The 20,820-nt window shown below is 37.4% G+C and overlaps 1 protein-coding gene across 8 annotated transcripts in view; it reads right to left on the bottom strand.

The window, feature by feature from the left end:
* The window catches only part of MAGI2 (membrane associated guanylate kinase, WW and PDZ domain containing 2), a 737,601-nt gene that overhangs the window by 108,530 nt on the left and 608,251 nt on the right, over window positions 1-20,820 (bottom strand). For all 8 annotated transcript variants that reach the window (XM_030478640.1, XM_030478639.1, XM_030478638.1 and 5 more), the window contains one exon: window positions 11,033-11,668. In XM_030478640.1, the coding sequence (XP_030334500.1) occupies window positions 11,033-11,668 (636 nt within the window). The remainder of the gene's footprint in view (window positions 1-11,032; window positions 11,669-20,820) is intronic.

Raw genomic sequence — 20,820 nt, 5'->3', positions numbered from 1 at the left:
TCAGTGCAGCGTGATGGTCAAACTCAGAGAACAAGGTCCTTAAGCAATGAATGAATGAAAAGACGTAAGTCATCCTCTTTGGGTGCCTATTTGCCACCACTGACTGCAGGAGTAACTATTCTGACTGGTGTAGACAGGAAATTAAGTTGGGTTCATCTGACCAAATGTGAGTAGAAATTTAAATATGAAAATTTGGTAGGTGATTTTTTAAAAACTTTTATTTATAATCAACGGGGAAGAATAGGGTCTTTTAGAGAACAATTCATTTCAGCTGCTTAGTGACTGGCACCATAAAGGTGCCTGTTTTCCTCATCATACAGGGATACCTGCTTGCTGCCTAGCTCGGGTAAGGAACGATGCCCTGTAGCTGTCTGCACAGGATCCCTGACAGCAACAGCTTAGGTAAATGTGGCTGTATGGTTGCAAGGCAAGTCTGACAAGATAGGCTGAAGCATGTAGCATGTAAACCAGTTTCAGTTTCTTAGCTTTTATGGACCTAAGTAAAAATGCATATTCACAATTACTTATCATGATTGTTTAAAAAGGGCCATTTTGACTGAAACTGTATATAGCTGGTTGTCCTTTTAATACAGTGCATGCTAATGTGCTTCTATTAAGACAAAGAGCTTGATAAAATTGAAAGGCTGGTATACAATGAATAAGTTACAAGATAAACTTCTTAATTGAGATTAACCTTAGTAGAAATATTGTAGTTGATGTCCATGTAGTGAATGTTAGCAGGATCAGTCTATCTAGCTGTTCCTATTTTAGAGCCAACCCCACAGCCATTGAGATCTCTTGGGAATGTTTGTGATGTAAATAAAAACTGTATTATTTTTCAATTATAGTGTGAGAATACTTTGCTGTGTTTGTGATCTCAATGAACACATCTGGCAAACTGAAATAAAAAAGCATGTCGTCATCCTTTCTGTTTGCATTGATTTCTAAAGAACTTTCAAATGTAAAGAAACATATATTTGTTTTGAATAAATATATATTTAATATCATGTATTAAGGAGACAACATCAAATAACTTCTCTTTCTCTCTGAGAAGTACTGTGGAAGAAGGTTTAAAATTGTCCAGATGGTGATTTATTACATTCAGTCAGAGATCCTCTCTTTTAGCACCTTGGGCCCCCAAATATGAGAAAGATGGTGAACTGTAGAATAATGTGTTTAGACTGGAAGGGACAGTTGGAGTTCATCTTGTCCAACCTCCTGCTCAAAGCAAAGCTAAGTTCAAACACTGGGCTGACATTCAAGAACAACAGCTTCTCTGAATTGCTCAAATGAAGCAAAATGGAGCCAGAATGTCAAGCAATAAACATACAGACTGAGGAAAGACCTGGGTAAAACATGGGAAAAACTATTGAAGAAGGGCAGAAATTGGATGGAGATGACTGTCTTTGGCTCTGCCACATTGCTTGGCTCTCACTGGCCAGAGATCAAAGACCTGTGGGCTTTTCATTTCCTCAGACTTCTCCTGGCACTGCTCTAGGACCTCCCATCGATGTAAACATCCTTCAATTTGGTTACACACTTGAATTACTTTGCCAGAGTTTTTCATCTTCTTTTAGTAATTCCTGATACTTCCTGAGAAAACTACTTGTTAAATAGCGTAAGGCTTAAGACTCATGCAAAAAAGCAGCTGGGTCTTCTGATACACTATACCCCTCGGATCATATTTACAAAATAAAAAGGAACAAGATTCTCCACTGGTCATTCCCTTTTTTTTTTTTTTCCTTAAAGAACAGATTAAGGTGTCTTCTGTGCTACTTCAGAGATAGATAGTGTTTATACTGCAGTAGAGCAGCACTGCCTAAAATAATTACATTTTTTGAGAACAAGTAGTTCAAAATACAGAAATTATTGCACATAGGTAGTAGGAAAAAGATGTTGACTTTGTACTTACAAATGTCATCATCATCATTTATCCTTTTAAAATATTAGCAAACTTTCTGCTAGGGAAAAACAACTCATTTTAGAAATGCAAATTGATTGATAAAATTAATTTAAAGATCATTAAAATAATTTCTCATTCAAAGTTTTTGAGCCTTTGCTTTTATTTCAGCATGCAGAGTCTAATTATCACAGGATCTGTAGTTCTTTACTAGAATATATTAAACGCAATAAAAAATGCTCATAGAAAAAGAATATTCTAAAAAGTCCATTAAATATATTTTGCACATAACTGAAATATATATTAAAAATGAGGTGACCCTAGGAATGTGTGCTCAGAAAGCTTGCCTTCTTTTAGCTCTTGGTATTAAAAGGTACAAAATAAATAAAAGGATTTTTCTTGATTACCAAACAGGAAAACTGCACAGTATGTTTCTTATATACTGAAATACTGTTCCAAGTCATGACAAATTTGGCTTTGGAAAGCAATTTATTTCTTTTCAAAATCTGTTTTGACACACTTGGGAGTCAACTTGCAGAGTTTGTGCCTGACAGCTTTGGCTTCCATGTCCTTTTTTATACTGTAATCTGAAGATGACACAGCAAAGGTGTGTGTTTCCTGGTGTAGGGTTTGATTGTGCTTGAATTATGAGTCATCCAAAGGCTTCCTGAGAAGGGCAGTGTTTTATTTAATAAATGTATGCTTTTGGTTTACAGAAAGAAGTTGAGCATTACTCATACAGGGCAAGTATAGCCATTGGTAAAGCCTTCCTTCTCCTTTTTAAGACTGTAAAAGAAAATTGCTAAGAGAATTGTACAGGGATAAATACCTCATCTAGAAGACTAATTTAATTTCTGCTTTTTTTACTGGATAGGCATACAGTAGGAGCCAAGAGAGATTTGTGGCTTCTGTAAGTGGTTTACGAAGTGCCTGAAAATCACACCTTCCCATCTCCCCAATGCTGTCTCATGTCTGTAGCACAACAGATAATGTACTCACTTGTTTCATAGAGTATTAGCTTACTTTATTACTAGAAAATATTGCACTATATTACAAATCACCACGTCACAATGTCTACACAATGTACTTTGACAACAGATTTGGAAACCCAACAAACGTTGTTTAATAGGACATTACATTATACTGAACCAACAGAAACATTGTTCAACACATTTAGACTAAACTTTAGACATGCCTCAGTACACAAGCACAGGTTGTATGGTACTTCTTCAGAGTCCAGCTCTGTAGTTCTCCCTTCTTTGGCTGAGATCTCCCAGATCTCCTCTGAGGAAGGCTATATTCGCTCAGAGCCTAGACTATGGGAAATTAGATAAAAATTGAGTGTCTTCAGTTTATTGCAGTAGGCTCTCTCATGTACCATGCTCAGAAGGTATTTGGCCTCAAAAGATGCCATTTTTCACTGAGATATACAGTCCGAGATAACCTGGTTAGGTTTCTGATAATACTGCTTGCACGAACAGAGGAGAAACTGCTCTGGCCTGGCCAGATTCTAATGTAGGCACGCTGATATGTCTGCTTTCTCAAACAAACTGTTCTTCAGTTAGTATTAATTCATTCACTAATATTAGTAAGACTGAAATCAGTCTGCAGTGCTGCCAGTAGAGCTTTTGGGTTCTAGCAGTGACATGGGCTGCAGGTACCAGACGTAAACATGCCCTGCGCTCCTGAGAGATACTAGTAGTTCCTGCAGCTCTGCACAAAGCCTAGGTGCACGGCAAGCCTCTACACAGACCTAATAATGATAATGTCTGACTGCTTACTGTATGTAGTCTCCTCCTGAGCATAAGAATTTAATGGCAAAATAGCTATTGGAGCAATGGTAGTTACCTCTTTATGACACGCAATGATGAGAATCTGTGTCTACACACTTGTATTTCTTTTTGCTAAAAGGTCTTCTAAAGGGACCCATTTCTCCAGTGCACAAACTAACTCCTCTTAATGTCAACAAGAGTTAGGCACACACATCCCTAGAAGTGTCCCCATAAGTTTTATTAGAAGCACTGTTCAAATTTAATACAGACCATATGGCAGGGGGGTTGGAACTTAATGATCTTAAGGTCTCTTCCAACCCCAATCATTCTGTGATTCTGTGATATAAGCCCACATTAGAAAACAGTTTCACCAATAATAAAAGTACTTTTGAAACAAAATGCTTGCTAATAGTCATTAAAAACCTTCTATGCAATATATGTAAAAAAGATTTATCTAATGCTTTGCAAAATTATTCACAAATGTACCACACAGTGCACAAACATTAATAAAAAGCAGCAAAATCATAATGCTACCACTTTGAAATGTAATGCAATTAATACTACTTCCATTAATAAAGTGTAATAGCTACTAACTATTATTGATGCCTATTTTCTCAGGAATCCACATTCATTAAGGAGGTCTACGGCTTTTTTTCCCTTTTATTCAGGAATATGGAAGCAACTGCACACTGTCTCGTTGCTAATCAGAGCTACACAAGAGAAGATATGAAAGTCTCATTAGTGTGAATTTTAGGATAGCTGGTCTACTACCATGACTCCCTCTGTTCAAATTTATCATTCCCTGTGCTACTGAGAGATTACCATTTCTCTTACTAACAAGGTTTAGATTGAATGCCTTCCTAAACTAGGCTATATATGTAACTTATTTTTCAGTTTACCTGCTATAACATGTAAAATATTTATTAAAATAGATTTAATACCAGATGATTACAATAAAATGCTTAAAAAGTACTTCCTGTTAATCCAAAATATAAACCAGTCTTGATGTGTAGGACAGAAAGGATATAAATAATTTGAAGGTTACTAGGAGAGCATATATCTCCCAGCCAAAAATGTGATACTCTGTAAGGTGAGACATGCCTTGTAGAAATGAATTTGGGAAGCAGTGCTTCCAGGAGTTATGTTAATATAACAGCAGTATTTTTTGCATGGTAACAGTATTTTCTAAAAATCTTTCAGAGATTTTGTTTTTCTGGAATTAACATAGGAAAGACAACTGCCCTCTCAAAAGGCTCTTATGAAACTATCTATCTTGCACAAAATATTAATTTCTGTGTAGGAAGGGACGGGTGGTCAAAGCTGGGGGTTGGGAAAAGGGCAACACCTAAACACCTAACATTAAAGTCAACCAAGTGGACTCACGATATTTTTGACAATTAAACATTTCTGGCATTACCAGCTATGAACAGCAACAAAAATGAGCAAAAAGATGAGACAACTTAAAAGCCAGCATAAGAAGCGTATGTTTACAGAGGACGCATGCTGAGGAAACTTAAATTTATGATGTCATATAAAAGCTCATAATTTTGAGATGGAAAGGAGAAAGGTCAGCTACGAACCTTTATTTTTCATTGGTTTTAAAGCAGACAGACCCAGGAGAAAGAGAGAACTTCACAGAAGGATGGCAAGGAAAAATGGTGTGGTAAATCAGAGAGAGAAAAATGAAAAAGGAAGTTTTAGCTGCATGTTGGACACAAGTTTGTATCATGGACTTCTAGGTATCAATGGATCACATAGTTCACTTCAAATGGGTCAGTGGTTCACTCCTAGGTTAACATGCACATTCCCTTTGTGGGATCAAATGTCTCTTAAACTCACAAAAGACAGATGTGCCATTTAAGAAGACAGCAAGGCTAAAAATGCAGATGTTGCCAAATGGATCTAAGTCACTCTCAAAATTAGAATACTCTCAAGAAATGGGAGAAAAGGGGTCAGGACCAAATGTACAGTTGAAATAACTGTCTAGAGAGGAGAAAGTATGGCAGGAAGCAGGAGAGCTATCAGACCCTGCTATCTCCCAATATCTGTTGTCAGAGACAACAGAAAGCAGCACACTTTCATGAACAAAGTAAGCATGAACAGACTGCTATTAATTCAGAGTACCCATAAGAAGCAATTAAACCAAAAATGGGTTCCTTTAGGAAGCAACTGGAAGGAAAAAATTCACCAGTGACTCAGGGATGTAAAATAGCAGACAGTAGGATGATAGAAAAACTCTGTAGATTCCATATAAAAACCCTACACCACCCTTCTAACAATTTCATTTCTTTAAGCCCTCAGTACTGTTGACTAGAAAGTCCTGAACTGGGGATGAGCAGGCCATGAGATACTGGGTCTCCAGTTTGCACCAGGTACTATTTTGAACAAAGAACTGCAGAAGCAGAATTAAAGCTCTGGAGATGTCAGTGGTGGACTAAGGTCATGGAACCAGGAGATCAGAACTGCCTGGGCCAGACTAGTGTTAGCAGAGTGATGGTGCTGCCTGCAGCTTTATCTTGTGCAGCTTTCCCAAGGGACAGTACAACTGGGAGAAAAAGACGTATGAGCTTTCCTGATAAGCGGAATTGAAAGACACCTGATAGCAAGCCTGGACATAAAAAAACATGTCCATGGTAGAAATATAAATCTGAGATTGGTCTGTGGAAAGGGCACTGAGGATGTAGTATTCCTTAAATTGAAGCCTGCTCATTTTGAGGGCCTATTCAGTAGAAAATGCAGAGCTGCTTTTTGTAAATTTTCCGGCTGTTTTGGAAATTGTTGATGCTTAAAGTGGTGTACTGGCCTCTGTTAGCAGCCTTAAGGAGTCAGAAACTTCTAGTGGTGTTTATACAAAATCTGAGAAAGATTCTTGGCCTTCCTTTTTTTCTCACAGTTCACATCTACAAATTAGATGTTAGATTCTCCTCATCTTAACTGTTTATGCATTGTGTGTGGCCCACGCTGTCTCCCATATCATGTCAGGGTGAAACTGGCTGCTGGCTCATTCCAGTCCCATGACAGGAGTGGGCTAACAATTAACTAGTATGGACAATGTGCCAGTTCTCTGGCTCCATTTTGTACTAACAGTCTCAGTTTCTCAGAGCCTGGATTTTACCACTATAAAATAGCTGTCTGATGTAGGAACATTGTCAGGCTTCGACTTTTTGCATTTAGTTTTAATGTTTCAGTCACAGCACTTGTTTAGGAGTTGCCATAGCTTCATGAATCAGTCCTGGGTTGTCTTCAGATTTCCTTAACAACAGTATTTCAGGCATAGTCTTGACAGATCTACATTTGAATGTGTCCGTTCTTTTTTGCACAGGAACACTTTTGAGGCTGGGCTGCTGTCTACAGGCTCAAATATTTCAAAGGTACTTTCCAAAAGAGATGGCATATGTCAGGTGCTTGGTTAGCTCATTTAGTAGAATATGCCAAAAACCATTTTTGATGTCCTAATAGTGAATATTTTGCTCTACATAAATTTGGTACATACTACTTCAACCACTTAGTGATGTTTTTCGGTAGTTCTGGACTAATGCAGAATTCCTGCTCTATCCACATTTGGAAAGACTGATTTTTCAGAGCTCTTCAACACTATTTCAGCAGCCTATATTCAATGCAGGCTACTGCGGAAGGTGAGGATGAAGCGTGAAGGCTGAAGCACAGATGGAAAGGGGTAAATCTGTTTGACTAACAAACACTTTAATATCTTTTTATTCCTTTACCTTTTTTTTTTTTATTTTTCCTTTTTTTAGGCAACACTTTTCCACCACCTTTTCCTTTCATTTTATTTTTTTTTTCAGTATGAACACCTCTGTCAGCTTATAGTAAATGCAAACTATAAGGCTAGTCAGCAAAAACAGGTGCAAAGAAACTAAACTAAGTAGCACATCTTTGTTTAGCAAAGAACCTGAATAATAAACACAAAGATTGTAAGATCTCTAGTCATAGAGTGTCATAGTTGTCATCTAAACAAGCGCTGCTTAGTTATTTTCTTAGATACACAATGACATTATTTCCATGATTAATTTTCTTTTTTTGACAAGCAGGTACATTACTATTTCTGCTTTAGAAATTTTAAAATGAGTACACTGCATATTCGGTGGGACTTCCTCTAGCTGGATTGTACCCCACGACAAATCTCTATTTGGTGTTGGTTCACAGTTTTCTTTAGTGGCCTCTTTAAATTTGAGCACTGCCATTCCCTCCATCTTTTTGAAATATGCAGACCTTTCCTTTTCTGACCGACTCTGGCCGTTGATCTCCTAAGCTTGATGGACAACGGCTTTTTAAATGCTGTAGCATGCATTCTATATGCATAGGAGAGAGTGTTTTTTCCCGTATAGGATGCTTTTATTTCCTACAGTTCAAATATATTGCAGCCAATGTTGATCTGTTTCCTGTTTGCAATGTAAGAAAGATTGCTGGATAAGAGAGAAATTAAGTCACTTACAGAAGTGGATTTGCCACAGTGAAATACGCAGTCAGGCCATATTCTAATTGGAGACAGAATACATTTCAAGGCAATACAAAACCATGTGCAAAACACAGCCTTCTTCTTCCACAGGCAGGAATACTACCTTGGTCTTAATCTTAAAAAATGAGACGTTAAAGACAGGATGCACAGGGTGATGATGGAAAAGGAAGGTATTATTCAAGTGTCATTACACATTAGAGATAATAAAATAACAATTGGATCCATCAGTAATGAGAAAGTATGCCTTGCTTCACCAGTGCCACAGACTAAATATTTTAGAATCATAGCAGCTTTCTCTAAGTACTAGAATTTTGTTTTGCATTCACATTATCTCACATGACCAAATCTTATCATCTGTTTCTTATTCATAACATGTGGGATAGACACATACATCTGAATCCATCCTACCCAATTCCCTTTATAGTCAGTCAAGCAGAATATATACTTCTAGGGTACACCCGGCTTATTTGAAACATCTACATAGGAATGACATGAATTCCACACTAGAAAGGCCCATTTCTGCCCAGGAGCTATAAAAGGAGACATGACAACTAGCTATATATATATATATTTATATTAACTGCATTATTGATGCACATTTGATCACATGGGTTCCTGTTTCCTATGAATTTATGGGAAAAAAATAAAATACCCAGGTTGTCATCTTAAAACAGTTCTCATATTTCTCTTAAGCAATGATTCAGCCATCTTAGGTAGAGTAGGTTTGTCTCACTGCATTTTTTCACTTCTTTTGAATAACTCAAACAAATAAGCATTTTCTTAAATTTCAGAGTCTAACAACCTCGCATTAAGGTATATCCTTCTTTGTGATACCCATAGATTTCTGATAGTAAACTTTACTTTGTTGTGTATCATGCCATTAAATTTAGTCGCTCTCTAGTACTTCCAAACAGTTGCTTCAGTCTCACTTGTTGTTTTACCTTGAAGAAAACACGCTCTCTTTCTCTTCTTGGCATTCTCTAAAGCAACAAACCATCCCCTGTCCCAGACACAGAGGGCTAAGAGGAACACATTAGCACATTTGGACCTAGTATTTTGTGTCAGATGAGCTAGGGTAGCTATCTGTACCTCTGGCCTGACCGGAGACAAGATGGTGTAAATTTACACTGCTTTTATTGAGGGTTAAGCTCAGTCCAGTATCTCCTGTCTGCCACAGTGACATGTAGAAAATAACCACAGCTCAGTAAATGTACGAGAACTTGTTAAACTATCATGTTGATCAACTTGTTTTGATCACAAATTGATGCTCTAAGAAGAAATTCTCTTGAGAGAGGGGAATTATCTTCATGGGCTTGAGTATGTTGCTGCTTCAGGGTTCTTTTTTTGCTACTGTCCTGCACTGATTGCTGAAATATCTATTTTGCTGTCTATTATTACACAGGCTTGTTCAGCATACTGGATTTCACACTCCACTTCTCTCTGAAGATTGGTGTTCTGCATTGTTTTCCTCTAGAGGGGGATTTGCTTGCATTTTTCAAAATAAAATCCCATCTTTCGGGATGACATCAACCCTTCTAATTCCCTTCATACTCTTCTTTTGCTATGCAATTCTCCACAATTTGTCAGCATCTTCAGAAGAAAACAATGTTGCTTACTCCACTGTTCCAGAATCTTTATGGATGTTAAATAAAATCAGATTTAATGCTAACTAACACAGCACCTCTGCAACAAATAGCTTTCTCCAAGTTCATACACGATAGTGACACCACTTGGCCTTAACTTATCACTCTTAATTTGGTTTAATTTGAAAGAAATGTCAGATTCTGTCTCTTTTAAATCATTCTTTTAAATATAGATATGAAAAATACTTCGTTGACTATGCAAATCTACAGATGTTTTAATCACCTTATGTTTATTATTTCTGCAATTTGATAAACTGTTACTATATTCCTTGTTCTAAGGATTTATAGGTTTTCTAATGACAAAAATCTGGCATACACAAACACTAAAGCTTCACTTCTCAACCTCTAATCTTCAGAAGTAAAATAATTAGTATTTTTGTATAGAATCCTTTTTATTTTTTCTTTTGAAGCACATAGTAATGTGTATTAAGTGACATATGAATGCCTTTAGAGGAACAAAGATCTCTAATTAAAGAAATTCAATCATTATTCAGTTCAGGTAATATTAAATTGTGATGGATGCTTATCTCAATCCACTGAAGAAATTGTTTTTGGCTAAAATATTAAAAGCTATGAACTTACTTATCACTGTCCAGGTATTAAAATTTCTTCTGTTATCACTTCCTTACAGGTAAGTCTTGACTCTCCCCTTCCAGTGGTGCATATTCAAGCCTACTGTGTCAGGCTGAACAGAAAAACTAAGTTGCTAGAAGCTATTATTTTAAAAACAGAGAAAAAACATACTATGGATCTTTGTTGTCAAGAAAGAAACAAACCTGCTGTACAACACTTGTACAGTGAAGGAAAAGGAGGCAAAATGGCTTATCAAAACCAATAACCTTGTAAAGGGCTAATGGATTGCTCATTGTTCTACCTTAATGAATCAATATATACAATTATATCTAAAGCTTGCAGCACTGCTTTGGGACAATAAGAGTTTGCTGCAGACACCACACAAACTATTATGTCGTGAAAGGTCTGGAACTGCTCTAGTTTTACCCTTATAAAGAGCTGGGACCATTGACAGTCAAAACACAAAAAGGAATGCACAACAAGCTTAGATTTTGCCTAGGATACTTAACTGCAGACACATTTTTCCAGAACCAGTGGTGTTACCTCCCACAACATGGAAATTAATTTCCAATCTAGCACACAAGGATGTAGTGAGCATATATGTATGCCTTATGGTTTAGAACCTTTTACACACATTTTCGTAATTGTACAGACTTTCCAAACTTACCTCCTCTATGGATAATCAAAGAAGTTTCACTTCCAACAGGACATTCTTTAAGTATATCCACTACTTCTGCATGGCTCAGGTTCTGTACATTCTGCTGGTTGATCTCAACAATGAGGTCACCTTCACACAAACCAGGACATCCCTGAATGTCTAGAATTTGCTTCACCCTCTGTCCTGTAGGACTGTCTGCTATAGTGAAGCCAAAGCCCTGGGCCCCTTTCACAATGGTTAAGGTCATGAGTTCAGCTTGGGTGGCCCCAGAAGAAGCCATTGATACATTATCATCATGGGCAGGTGGTGGGAATGTGCTATCAAGCTGACTATCTGCTGGAATGGAGTGCAAGGAGTGTGGTGGTCGATCTGTTACGTCTGGAACAGACTGAGAAGTCCTAGAAATGTATTCCAAATAAGTTTCATAGTTATGTCTTCCATTTACCACTACCGGAGGCCTCTCCATTACTGCAAGGGGTGGCACCATGCTGTTGGCAGGATCTTCAGGATCAAAGGGCAAAGGGTATCCACGACATAGCACCAAGTTGACACTCTGACCAATAGGAACAGACTGGAAGAGTTTGACTACATCTGCGTGAGTATGTCCAAGGACACAAACTTCATTAATATAGACAATGACATCACCTAGAAAGAGAAGAAAAAACAGTGACAACTTCAGTTACTATATATGCAGTGCAAATTTTTTCTTAATCAAACAGAAGTCTACTAAAAAATAAAATAAATTAGATCAACAAACTGACTCAAACAGTGGAGACAAAAAGTAAAGTCTGTCTGCCAGCAAATGTAATACAAATAGAAAATGCCAGTATTATTTCTTTTCTGTGGAAGCTCACAGCTGGAAAATTTAGCTGGATCCAGACATACACCTTTTTCTCAACATTTCTTCCCTATTTTTTTGGCTCCTTTCAGTGTAGTCCACAGATTACTTTTTTCTACAAGATAAAATGGAAGTTTATTTCAAGGGTTTGTTGTCAAGTAATACCATTGTTTGGTGAAGAGTAAAAGGAAAAAACAAAGGAAATAGTAAGCACTCTTAAACTTAAGAATCAATGAATAGGGATGCAAGACAGCATGCAGGTGCATAAAGAAATACTTTTTGCATTGATCATGGTATTGACAGTTTCCTATTAAATTTCATCACTTGCCAACACACATCCAGGACTACTACAGTAATTTCCTATTCTAGGCATGAACTAAACTGTATCTTGCATATCATAGAGATATTTAGTGCCATTTTGTTGTAGCTGTGATGGTTCAAAGACAATGACAAGAAAAAGTTTGTAGGTAGGTATAATAGCTATTTAGTAGAAAAATCTAGGCAAATGTCTGAAAATCAGTTTAATATTTCTAGCTAAACCAGCTGGTCAAATAAAAATAAAGATACTACCTTTACCTTCAAATCTTGTCTCATTTATAGTACAGAGCTACAAAGCATACATACTTATAGCAGAATACTGTAAGACAACAGGCTATTTATGGGTCTGCATGTTGCTCATGCACCCACCAGCTACTGTTACTGGAAAGTTCAGAAAAAAAGTTCAAGTTCCTTCTTGTTGTCAGAATGGACCTATATAGTTATAGCCATAAATAACTCTGTTTTTTTTTAACAGAACTGTTAAGGTGTATATTAAAATAAAAATGAGTAATCAGTACAAATGATATTCAGAATCATTTGATGACCCATAGTCAGTTTCCATTTTAATAAAACAGTCTGTACCTTTACAACAAAAGAGAAGGATGTTTGGTTAGAGAAATACAGAAGTTAAAGAATTTTTCTAAGTGAAGATTGCCTTATCCTGCCATCAATTAGGAACAAGAAGTAATTTATACAGACCACACTGTGAGATGTCTAGAAGGTACACGGCTCAATAATTGACCTATCATAATGTAATGTTTTATAATGGTATGTGAAAATTCAGCAATAAAATGAGAATTAATTTATGGAGGATGAGGTGGTCTGTGTGGAATCGCTTCAAGTGTATTTATGAAATTATGTCTTTCAAGTACTCCAATCAAAATATCTAATCAAGCGAACTGAGGAAAAAAGAGCATCATCAAGATGCCAGTGCAAGGGCTGTTTCCATGTGACAACGAAAGGCAAAGGCTGTTTCTATGTGAAAACAAAATGGTCAGCTCCCACATGATCAGCCTGTCTAACAGTCTGATGGTAATTAATTGCATACACACAAATTGTGATACAGAGAAAGATTTCTTCAGAGGGTGCCTAGGGAAAAAATGCTAAGAGACTTTGTCTAAAAGTTTGTGAATATTAGCCACAGAAAGCTTAGAAGCTGTTAATATTGTCTTAAATGTGAATCATAAATAGGTTTCAAATTATAAGCAAAAGCAGTAAGGTCACTTCACAGGCAGAGCTGATAGAATGCCAGTTTCTCTCACAAGCAGCTCAGAGAAAGATAGTTTTCAAAAGTCAAGATTTAAAAGACAGAAAGAATGTACTATACTAAATTACTGTGGCAATGGCTGCAATTAATCGTGATTTGCTCATGCCCTGGTATAGAAAGATCTTACCTGCATTCTCCTCCCTGGCTTCCGCATTAGCAGTGAGGCTGACATTGCTTGTAAGAGGACTGATACTGTTGAACTGAGACTTCTTCAATGCATGCTCCTGTTTCACTAGCTTATGCCTTAATGCCCTTTGCAACTTTTTAATCCATGCAGTCTTTATTTCCCTGAGTGATGGCAATGCAGATATGTGGTGGGAGGAGACCAATCTGTTTGTTCATCCTCTCTTGCAATATTTAATCAGGGTGCAAAAGGAATAATGCATTTATTGTGTTATGCAAGTAAATCACTGTCTGTTTTCACCCCTTCACTTTGTACAGGATTAGCTATGATATAAAACCTAAACCAAGATGTTTTTCATAAATCAGATAAACTAGTTGACATTACATAGGTCTCCAGTGAAAAGAAATTAGCTTGTGCACAAGGAGCACAGCCAGGAAATATATAGGCCAAGTAGCTCCTTTCCCCAGTCACTAAACAGGCAAAACTGAGCAGGAGAAGGTCCTGGGTAAGAACTCCTTGAAATAACAACCCTGCATTATCCCTCACAAGACAGCAGAAAATCCTTCAGCATTTCCCCAATCAACATTTTTAAAGGTCTTTGTGATTTCTAAGGTATAACATGAATAGCATGTCTAGGCACACTCTGAAGTAACTCACTCACAGCTGAACTGTTTGGGACCCATAATGCTGTACTGTGTCATACGGAGCACGTACAGCTGAAGGTTAAGAAGAATGGGGAAAAGGGATGAGTAACTAAGTTCAACTCAGAGAAACAGCTCCAGTGGTGTTAAACTGGGAAGAAACAGTTTAAGATCATGAGACAAGAAGGAGGAATAACAGGGGTTAATTTCAGAAATCTGTCAAATAAATCGCTGGACTGTAGGAGTTTCTCCAAATCTAACTCATTTTCCAGGCTGAGAGTTCCTCATTGCTGATACACAGAGAGAAGTAGCCAGCATTTGGTAGGGAATGAGAGAGAAGTTAGGATCATCACAGAGCCAGTGCCATGCTAATGAGAAGTTCAGAACCCCTCTACTTTAGGAAATCTCCCTGAAATGTTCTTGTAGCATCTTTTCTGCCTGTTCTCTGCTGCTGCTTCTAATAATAATGGGTGCATATGGACAAACGATCCCCTTTATAATTCCTGCCTGATTTTCTGAGCAAGCCATAGTCTGCCTCCAGAAATCACAGTTTCACAGTGAGTGGGTATCTTTGAAGTTATGCAGAACATTTATATTAAGCATCAAACTTTGCTTGGCTTTTAGAATTAAACCTCCTAAAATGAGTGAATCTTGCTTACAGAATCATAGAATGACTAGGGTTGGAAGGTCATCTTCTCCAACCCTCCCACTCAAGCAGGGTCACCTAGAACCAGTTGTCCAGGATCATGTCTACATGGCTTTTGAATATCTCCAAGGATGGAGACTCCAGAACCTCTCTGGGCAACCTGTCCCAGTGCTTGGTCATCCTCACAGTATGAAAGTGTTTCTGATGCTCAGAGGGAGCCTTCTTTTTCTTAATTTCATGGCCATTGACTCTGGTCCTCTCACCAGGCACCAATGGAACAAGCCTGGCTCTGTCTTCTTTGCACCGTCCCTTCAGATGTCTACATGCCTTGGAAAGATCCCCCTGAGCCTTGTCTTCTCCAGGTTGGGTATCTCTGTACTTCAACATCATCACTGTCTGGTACTCTTCCCAATTTTGTCTTCCTCACTAGCCTGTAAAAACTCTACACAGGACCTACCAACCATATCTTGCTTGAGACTGTTCAGAGACAAGGGAGACCAGGAGGGCTGGTCTATGCAGAAGACTTCTGAATGAAACTCTCTAGCGGAACTGGCAGGTTTGATAGAAATCCTGTCCTACGTCTAAAACGTCTACACCATAACAAGAACAGATTCTGCTGTCCAGCAGCCAATGTCCAAATTCAACATTGAGTCAAAGAATATTAGAGAATACTGACAGTGGCCAAATTTGTCAAACTCTTACAATTACCTCTGCTTACTTAAGGCACTTGCATTTAACTGACAAATTTAGGCACACAGGCCTACAGGTGACTTCCTGGATGGCTGAACATAGTCCCATGTTGTCAGATACAACACAGTATGGGGCACTTGAGGAAATTCAATGTCTTCTTTGCAGAAATATCCATGAAGTCCCAGAATATTTCACTTCTTTAACTAGTTTGGTTTGTTTCTTAAAAATTTGCTGACCATGACTTTTTTTTATTTGTCACATAATGTTAATGGACTCCATGTCTGAATGCTTGGTTAGAGGTCACATTTTGTTACTTATATATTTCAAAGCGAAAACCAGATATAAACTATCAATATTGTTTGTTGGTTTAGTGACTGGTAAAGAAATCTGTGAGCTTCAACATCCTCTAATGACAGATTCTTATTTACATTCCTCTCTACAACAATGCTGCAGAGTTAAATTTGACACCCTGGGGATTTTTCATAAGCATTAATTCAGCAAAAAAACTTTTTTCATGCTAGAAGTGCTCGATCCAAACAGAATCTGTTTTATTGACATAACTAATTCCATCACAAATTACCCTCATGTTTCATGTAACGCTACTAGCTCGATTTCCCTCCTTTCTGAAGAAGCTATATTATTCAGTGACTCCAGTTACTGTTTCTGCTATGTTTTTATTACCCCTATAACGTCTGTATAAACATCTTGCACTAGTACATAAAGTTCTTCCATTTACTTACCCATGTTCCTACCATTTGTACACAAACACTCTCCTTGTTTCTTATTATTATTGTTGTGCATTCAATTTCCTGGCTGGAATTTTTTATGATACCTCAGTGAACTGAATTACCTACTGGCCTGCACTTATTATTATTATTTAGAATTCTTAAAATTCTACTTTTAAGAATTCTAATTTTAAGAATTCTAAAAAATAATAATAACTGTAGAGGAGAAAAATGTAGATTAGATCTTTGTTCTTAATTTACGATCATATTCAAAGTTTAGTGGAAATGTCTCCATTGTTTCTGATGGGTTTTGGATCAAGCTCTTAGTATCTGTGTTCATGTGCTTAAAATATGACAGAATGCTGTGCTTTGGTGATCTGTAAGAGAAATCTCTGCTGCCGCCCTGCAGCCAGTACAAACCAATAGCCATGGAGCTAAAACCACCACATGGTTTCCCAAGTCAGCATAGGAAGTACCAGTTCTGCAAGACTCGGGCTACCTTTTATTTCATTTTATATTTTTCCTGTATTTACAGCCCAGGTAAACTTTACTAATGTCTCCAGTATTACTTATTCCCACCTGCCTTTCACAACCATATACATTTTGCACATGCGTACCTTGCACGAGGTTCAGAACTAGCAATACATGATTGCTTTATTGCTGAAGCTTTTTCTTCACCTGCCCACCCACACTATCTGCTGTCATTACCAGCTTTATCTGTCACTTCTCAGCAGTGACCTTGCCTTCTCTTTCTGCAAAGCGCTGCAAGATTGCTGGCACTGTAGCCTATTAATAATGAATTCAGAGGTGTTAGCATGTTTCCAGTACTGTGATGTGAAACATGGGGGTAATTTTAATAACAATGGCACATGACCGATGCTCAATGAGAAGATTCATTAGAAATGAACCATTTTTACATGTGCACATACAGTTACTAGTAGCAGTGCAAAGAACTAGTACATGAGGGATCCTTTAGTTAGCAGTAGTTATATTCTAAAACTCTGAATCTCAGCTTCCTTCCACTTGCCATAGGTGTTAACCCAGTGTATGAATAAGTAATTTTTGTTATGAATGGGTAGAGGCATTTCTTTGGGTATAAATGATTTCAGAAGGTTTTGCATAAACATAAATTCTCTGTTTTTCTTGTACTCTGACCTGCCACAGAAACTCGTAAAAAGCAATTTGGGTCTCACATCTGCGTGTCATTACTTTTATAGACAAAGTATAAAACCTAAGATCCTGCAGTTCATGGTAGCCTGGTTTATCTTTTTTTTTTTTTTTGGAAAATTTGGCCCTACCTTTTGTTAATACTCATTACTGCAGGAATTTTTAAATACAAAAATTACTGAATTATAATCCTTTCTTAAAGGAGATTACAGTGTAAGACTATTGCATATTAATACTGAAATACTTAAAACACCTGCCAAGAAAATTCTGACTTATTCCTTCTAAAGAGGAACATTAACTGCTAAAACACATCAAGAATGTAACCTGGGGAGATGTACATTCATATAATAACACAGCTACTGTTTAGGAGAGCTGAATTTAAAACTGACCACTTTATTATTAGCTTTGTATCAGCTTTATCTGATAGATAGTACTGCTGCAGCCAGTGAAATGAAAAGAGCCGCTGGGAGACATAATGCTCAGCTGCCTCCTCTGCACTCAGAAATAATTTCAGGACCACTTGCTGGTATGTGAGAACACTGAACAGCCCATTAAAATATCTCTGTTCATACTGGCATGGAAGAACCGTTTTCCAGTCTTCACTTCATATGGGAAATTTTACCCATGTGCTGACAAACTCTGCAAAGCCGACAGCTAACCACAATCCCATGGATCCTCCTTTCACTCACTGGACTGTGGGAACTGAGGTTCAGGGGAAAAAAAACAGGGTAACAAAAATTATTTACTAAATCTGACAAAAAGGGAAATCAAAAGGTATTTCTAGGCATTTCAGGTACTTGAACTTGCATTAGATATGCCTAAATTTTCCTCTTAGTGAAACCTGAGCAACAGAATGTAAATCAGCTGCTTATCACATTTGAAAGTCAGTAATTCTATAAAACATCATTGTAGAAGTGGTTAACTTGGGCTAAAATCTGTCCCCATCATTGCAAGGACTGAGCACTCTGGCTCCGAACTTGGTTTCCTCCACAGGGCCAACAGAACAATGTGACAAAGACACGTGTCTGCAACTTTACTCAAGAATCAGATGTGTTGAGTAAGCAGGTGCCATTTTTATACAATTTTTTAGAACCCATTTTAATTCTACTGTGACCCAATGCACATGCCTAATTAAAAAGCTGGCTATTCAAAATTTTTGTGCTTAACCAGCATATATCATGTAATTACACTCAGGCAGATGTGGATTAGTAGAAGAAACTATTTACATTTTATTTGTATTTTGCATATAGCGGTAAAAGCTATTTAAATAGAGGCATTTAACTTTTTTGGGGAGAGGAATAAAATACATTCCAAAAAAATCTAAAGACCTTGATTACTTGCTGATCCAGTAAACAAGAAACATTGCAGATTAAAAATGTAAGTAAAGCAATAGCAAAAGAATGCTTAAGTAAATGCTGCTCATAAAGTGCTAAAGAGCAGGAAAATTCTCTTCCTAGCTAGACAGTTATTCACTTCTTGAAGCATCTGAAAGCAGAGCATGGATGTTAAAACTGCTGCTTTACTGAAAAGTAATTATTTAAAAGATTATAAGTAATTTGGAGGCAAGACCACATAACAAGAAAAAGGTCCGATTTTCAAGGCAGCCTTTTATTTACAAATTATGTAAGCCTGTTCTGTGTAGGTTTTGCTTGCAGGAGTTCCTTGTGCATCCTGAAATGCCTGGTGTGAATGAACTGCGTGACAAAACATCAGTGGATCTGAAGAGCAAGATAAAAAATGTAAGCCATGTTTGCACAGCTATTTGGGATCACTTTGAAAGGTGTCACTGTGTGCAGAGGATCATGTAGAAATGAAACCCTTCTTTAGAAAAAGGAGGTCAAAATTTACAACACATTTACTTTTTGTATGTACAATATTTTATTTCTGTACACAGAGCATCACATTTATCCAGGTAATGGCTCCTGGGAGGACGAAAGTAGCTCGACCTGCCTCCCAGCAGCCTAAAGGCATAAGGGTATGGAAGAGCATGATGTAAATACTGAGCAGCCCCTGTCCCTGCTTGGGAATCCTGGCAAAGTGCCACCTGTCCCTGGTGGAAGACATTTTCAGCAACACTGTCGACTGCACACCATTACAACTGCTAATACTCGACATAAACTGCCGGGAAGGAAAGAGGGAGGTGAATGTGGTGAGGTACTAGATGGAGCATTTCCAAAGTGGCTGCAGCACAAAGACAAATATCTTTATATGTTGAAATACATATGCAGCTGGAAATTTCTAGTAATAGGCAGTCATGTTTTACTTGCGAACTGAAATGGTTACTAGACCTTTTTTCTTTCTTTGAGTAATGCTAGCACCATGAGGACGAGCAATAACTAGTCACACACTAAATTAGTTCTTCATGAAAGTAACAGCAGTTACTTGGACATTTTAAAAGCATGTGCAAAGTCAAATTAGTAGGATTAGTCTCCATTTTAAATCTATAGAGTTACAACTTGAGAGTTCATTTTGATTTTAGAGAGATTCTGGTTACTCATTCCCTGTAACTGAAGTGGGCATTATTGCCAGAATGGGGGTAATTTTATAACTCTGTTATCTAATTACTAAGACCATGATTTTCATCATTGTTTGATCAATGTTGTTTTTCTTGCTACACTCACAAACAGTGCTCATGCAGGTGCCTAACTTCAGCAGCTGACTCTCTCAGACTGGTGCAAATCTGATTTCTCTATCATCCATTAACTTAAAGACTAAAAGCTTTGATTTGTGGATTTTTTTTTTTGTGTATTCATTCCTGAGGTCCACATTCTGAGGAATGAATGACTTTAGCTCAATAGGAGCTGTCAGCACTCAGCACCTCTGCAAATCAGTGTGCTTGTTTCAGACCAAACCCCGGATGCAGAACCAAACGCCAGGCACCGAATCTGAAGATGTTGCTATGATGCATTGTTTAGCAAGTTCAATTTATAATAATATGCATCCAAATTCTTCCCATGAGAAATGTTTACAATTACTGTCGCCCCAGATGCTGCTGTTAACACGATAAATTTACTCCCTAACTTTATGCTGAAGAATCTGATTCTGGCTAAACATCTTGTGCCCTTAATCCTGCCATTTATAACAAACTGTTCACTAATTCACTGCTTCATCTCCGTTATTAGAAATGCTATTGCTTTGCCAAACCAGAAGTTCAAAATATCTATATATGCATTCATATTTGTGCACATATATATAGATCTATATATAGATCCTCAAATCTTACTTTATCTAGAAAGCATTCAAATGGGTTTATAAGGTCAGCACCTTCCAGAGATAGAAACAGATACTTTGAAAGAAGTCTGGACTACTACTCGTTACTGCTTTTACACAAAATTACTATATTTGTATCAAGCAGATTTTAAATGTAGCAAAGCAGTGAAA

The sequence above is a fragment of the Strigops habroptila genome, chromosome 3 (assembly GCF_004027225.2).
Source record: "Strigops habroptila isolate Jane chromosome 3, bStrHab1.2.pri, whole genome shotgun sequence".
Lineage (NCBI taxonomy): Eukaryota > Metazoa > Chordata > Aves > Psittaciformes > Psittacidae > Strigops > Strigops habroptila.
Note: the sequence above shows the minus strand (reverse complement) of the source record. Positions and strands in the feature narration are given on the sequence as shown.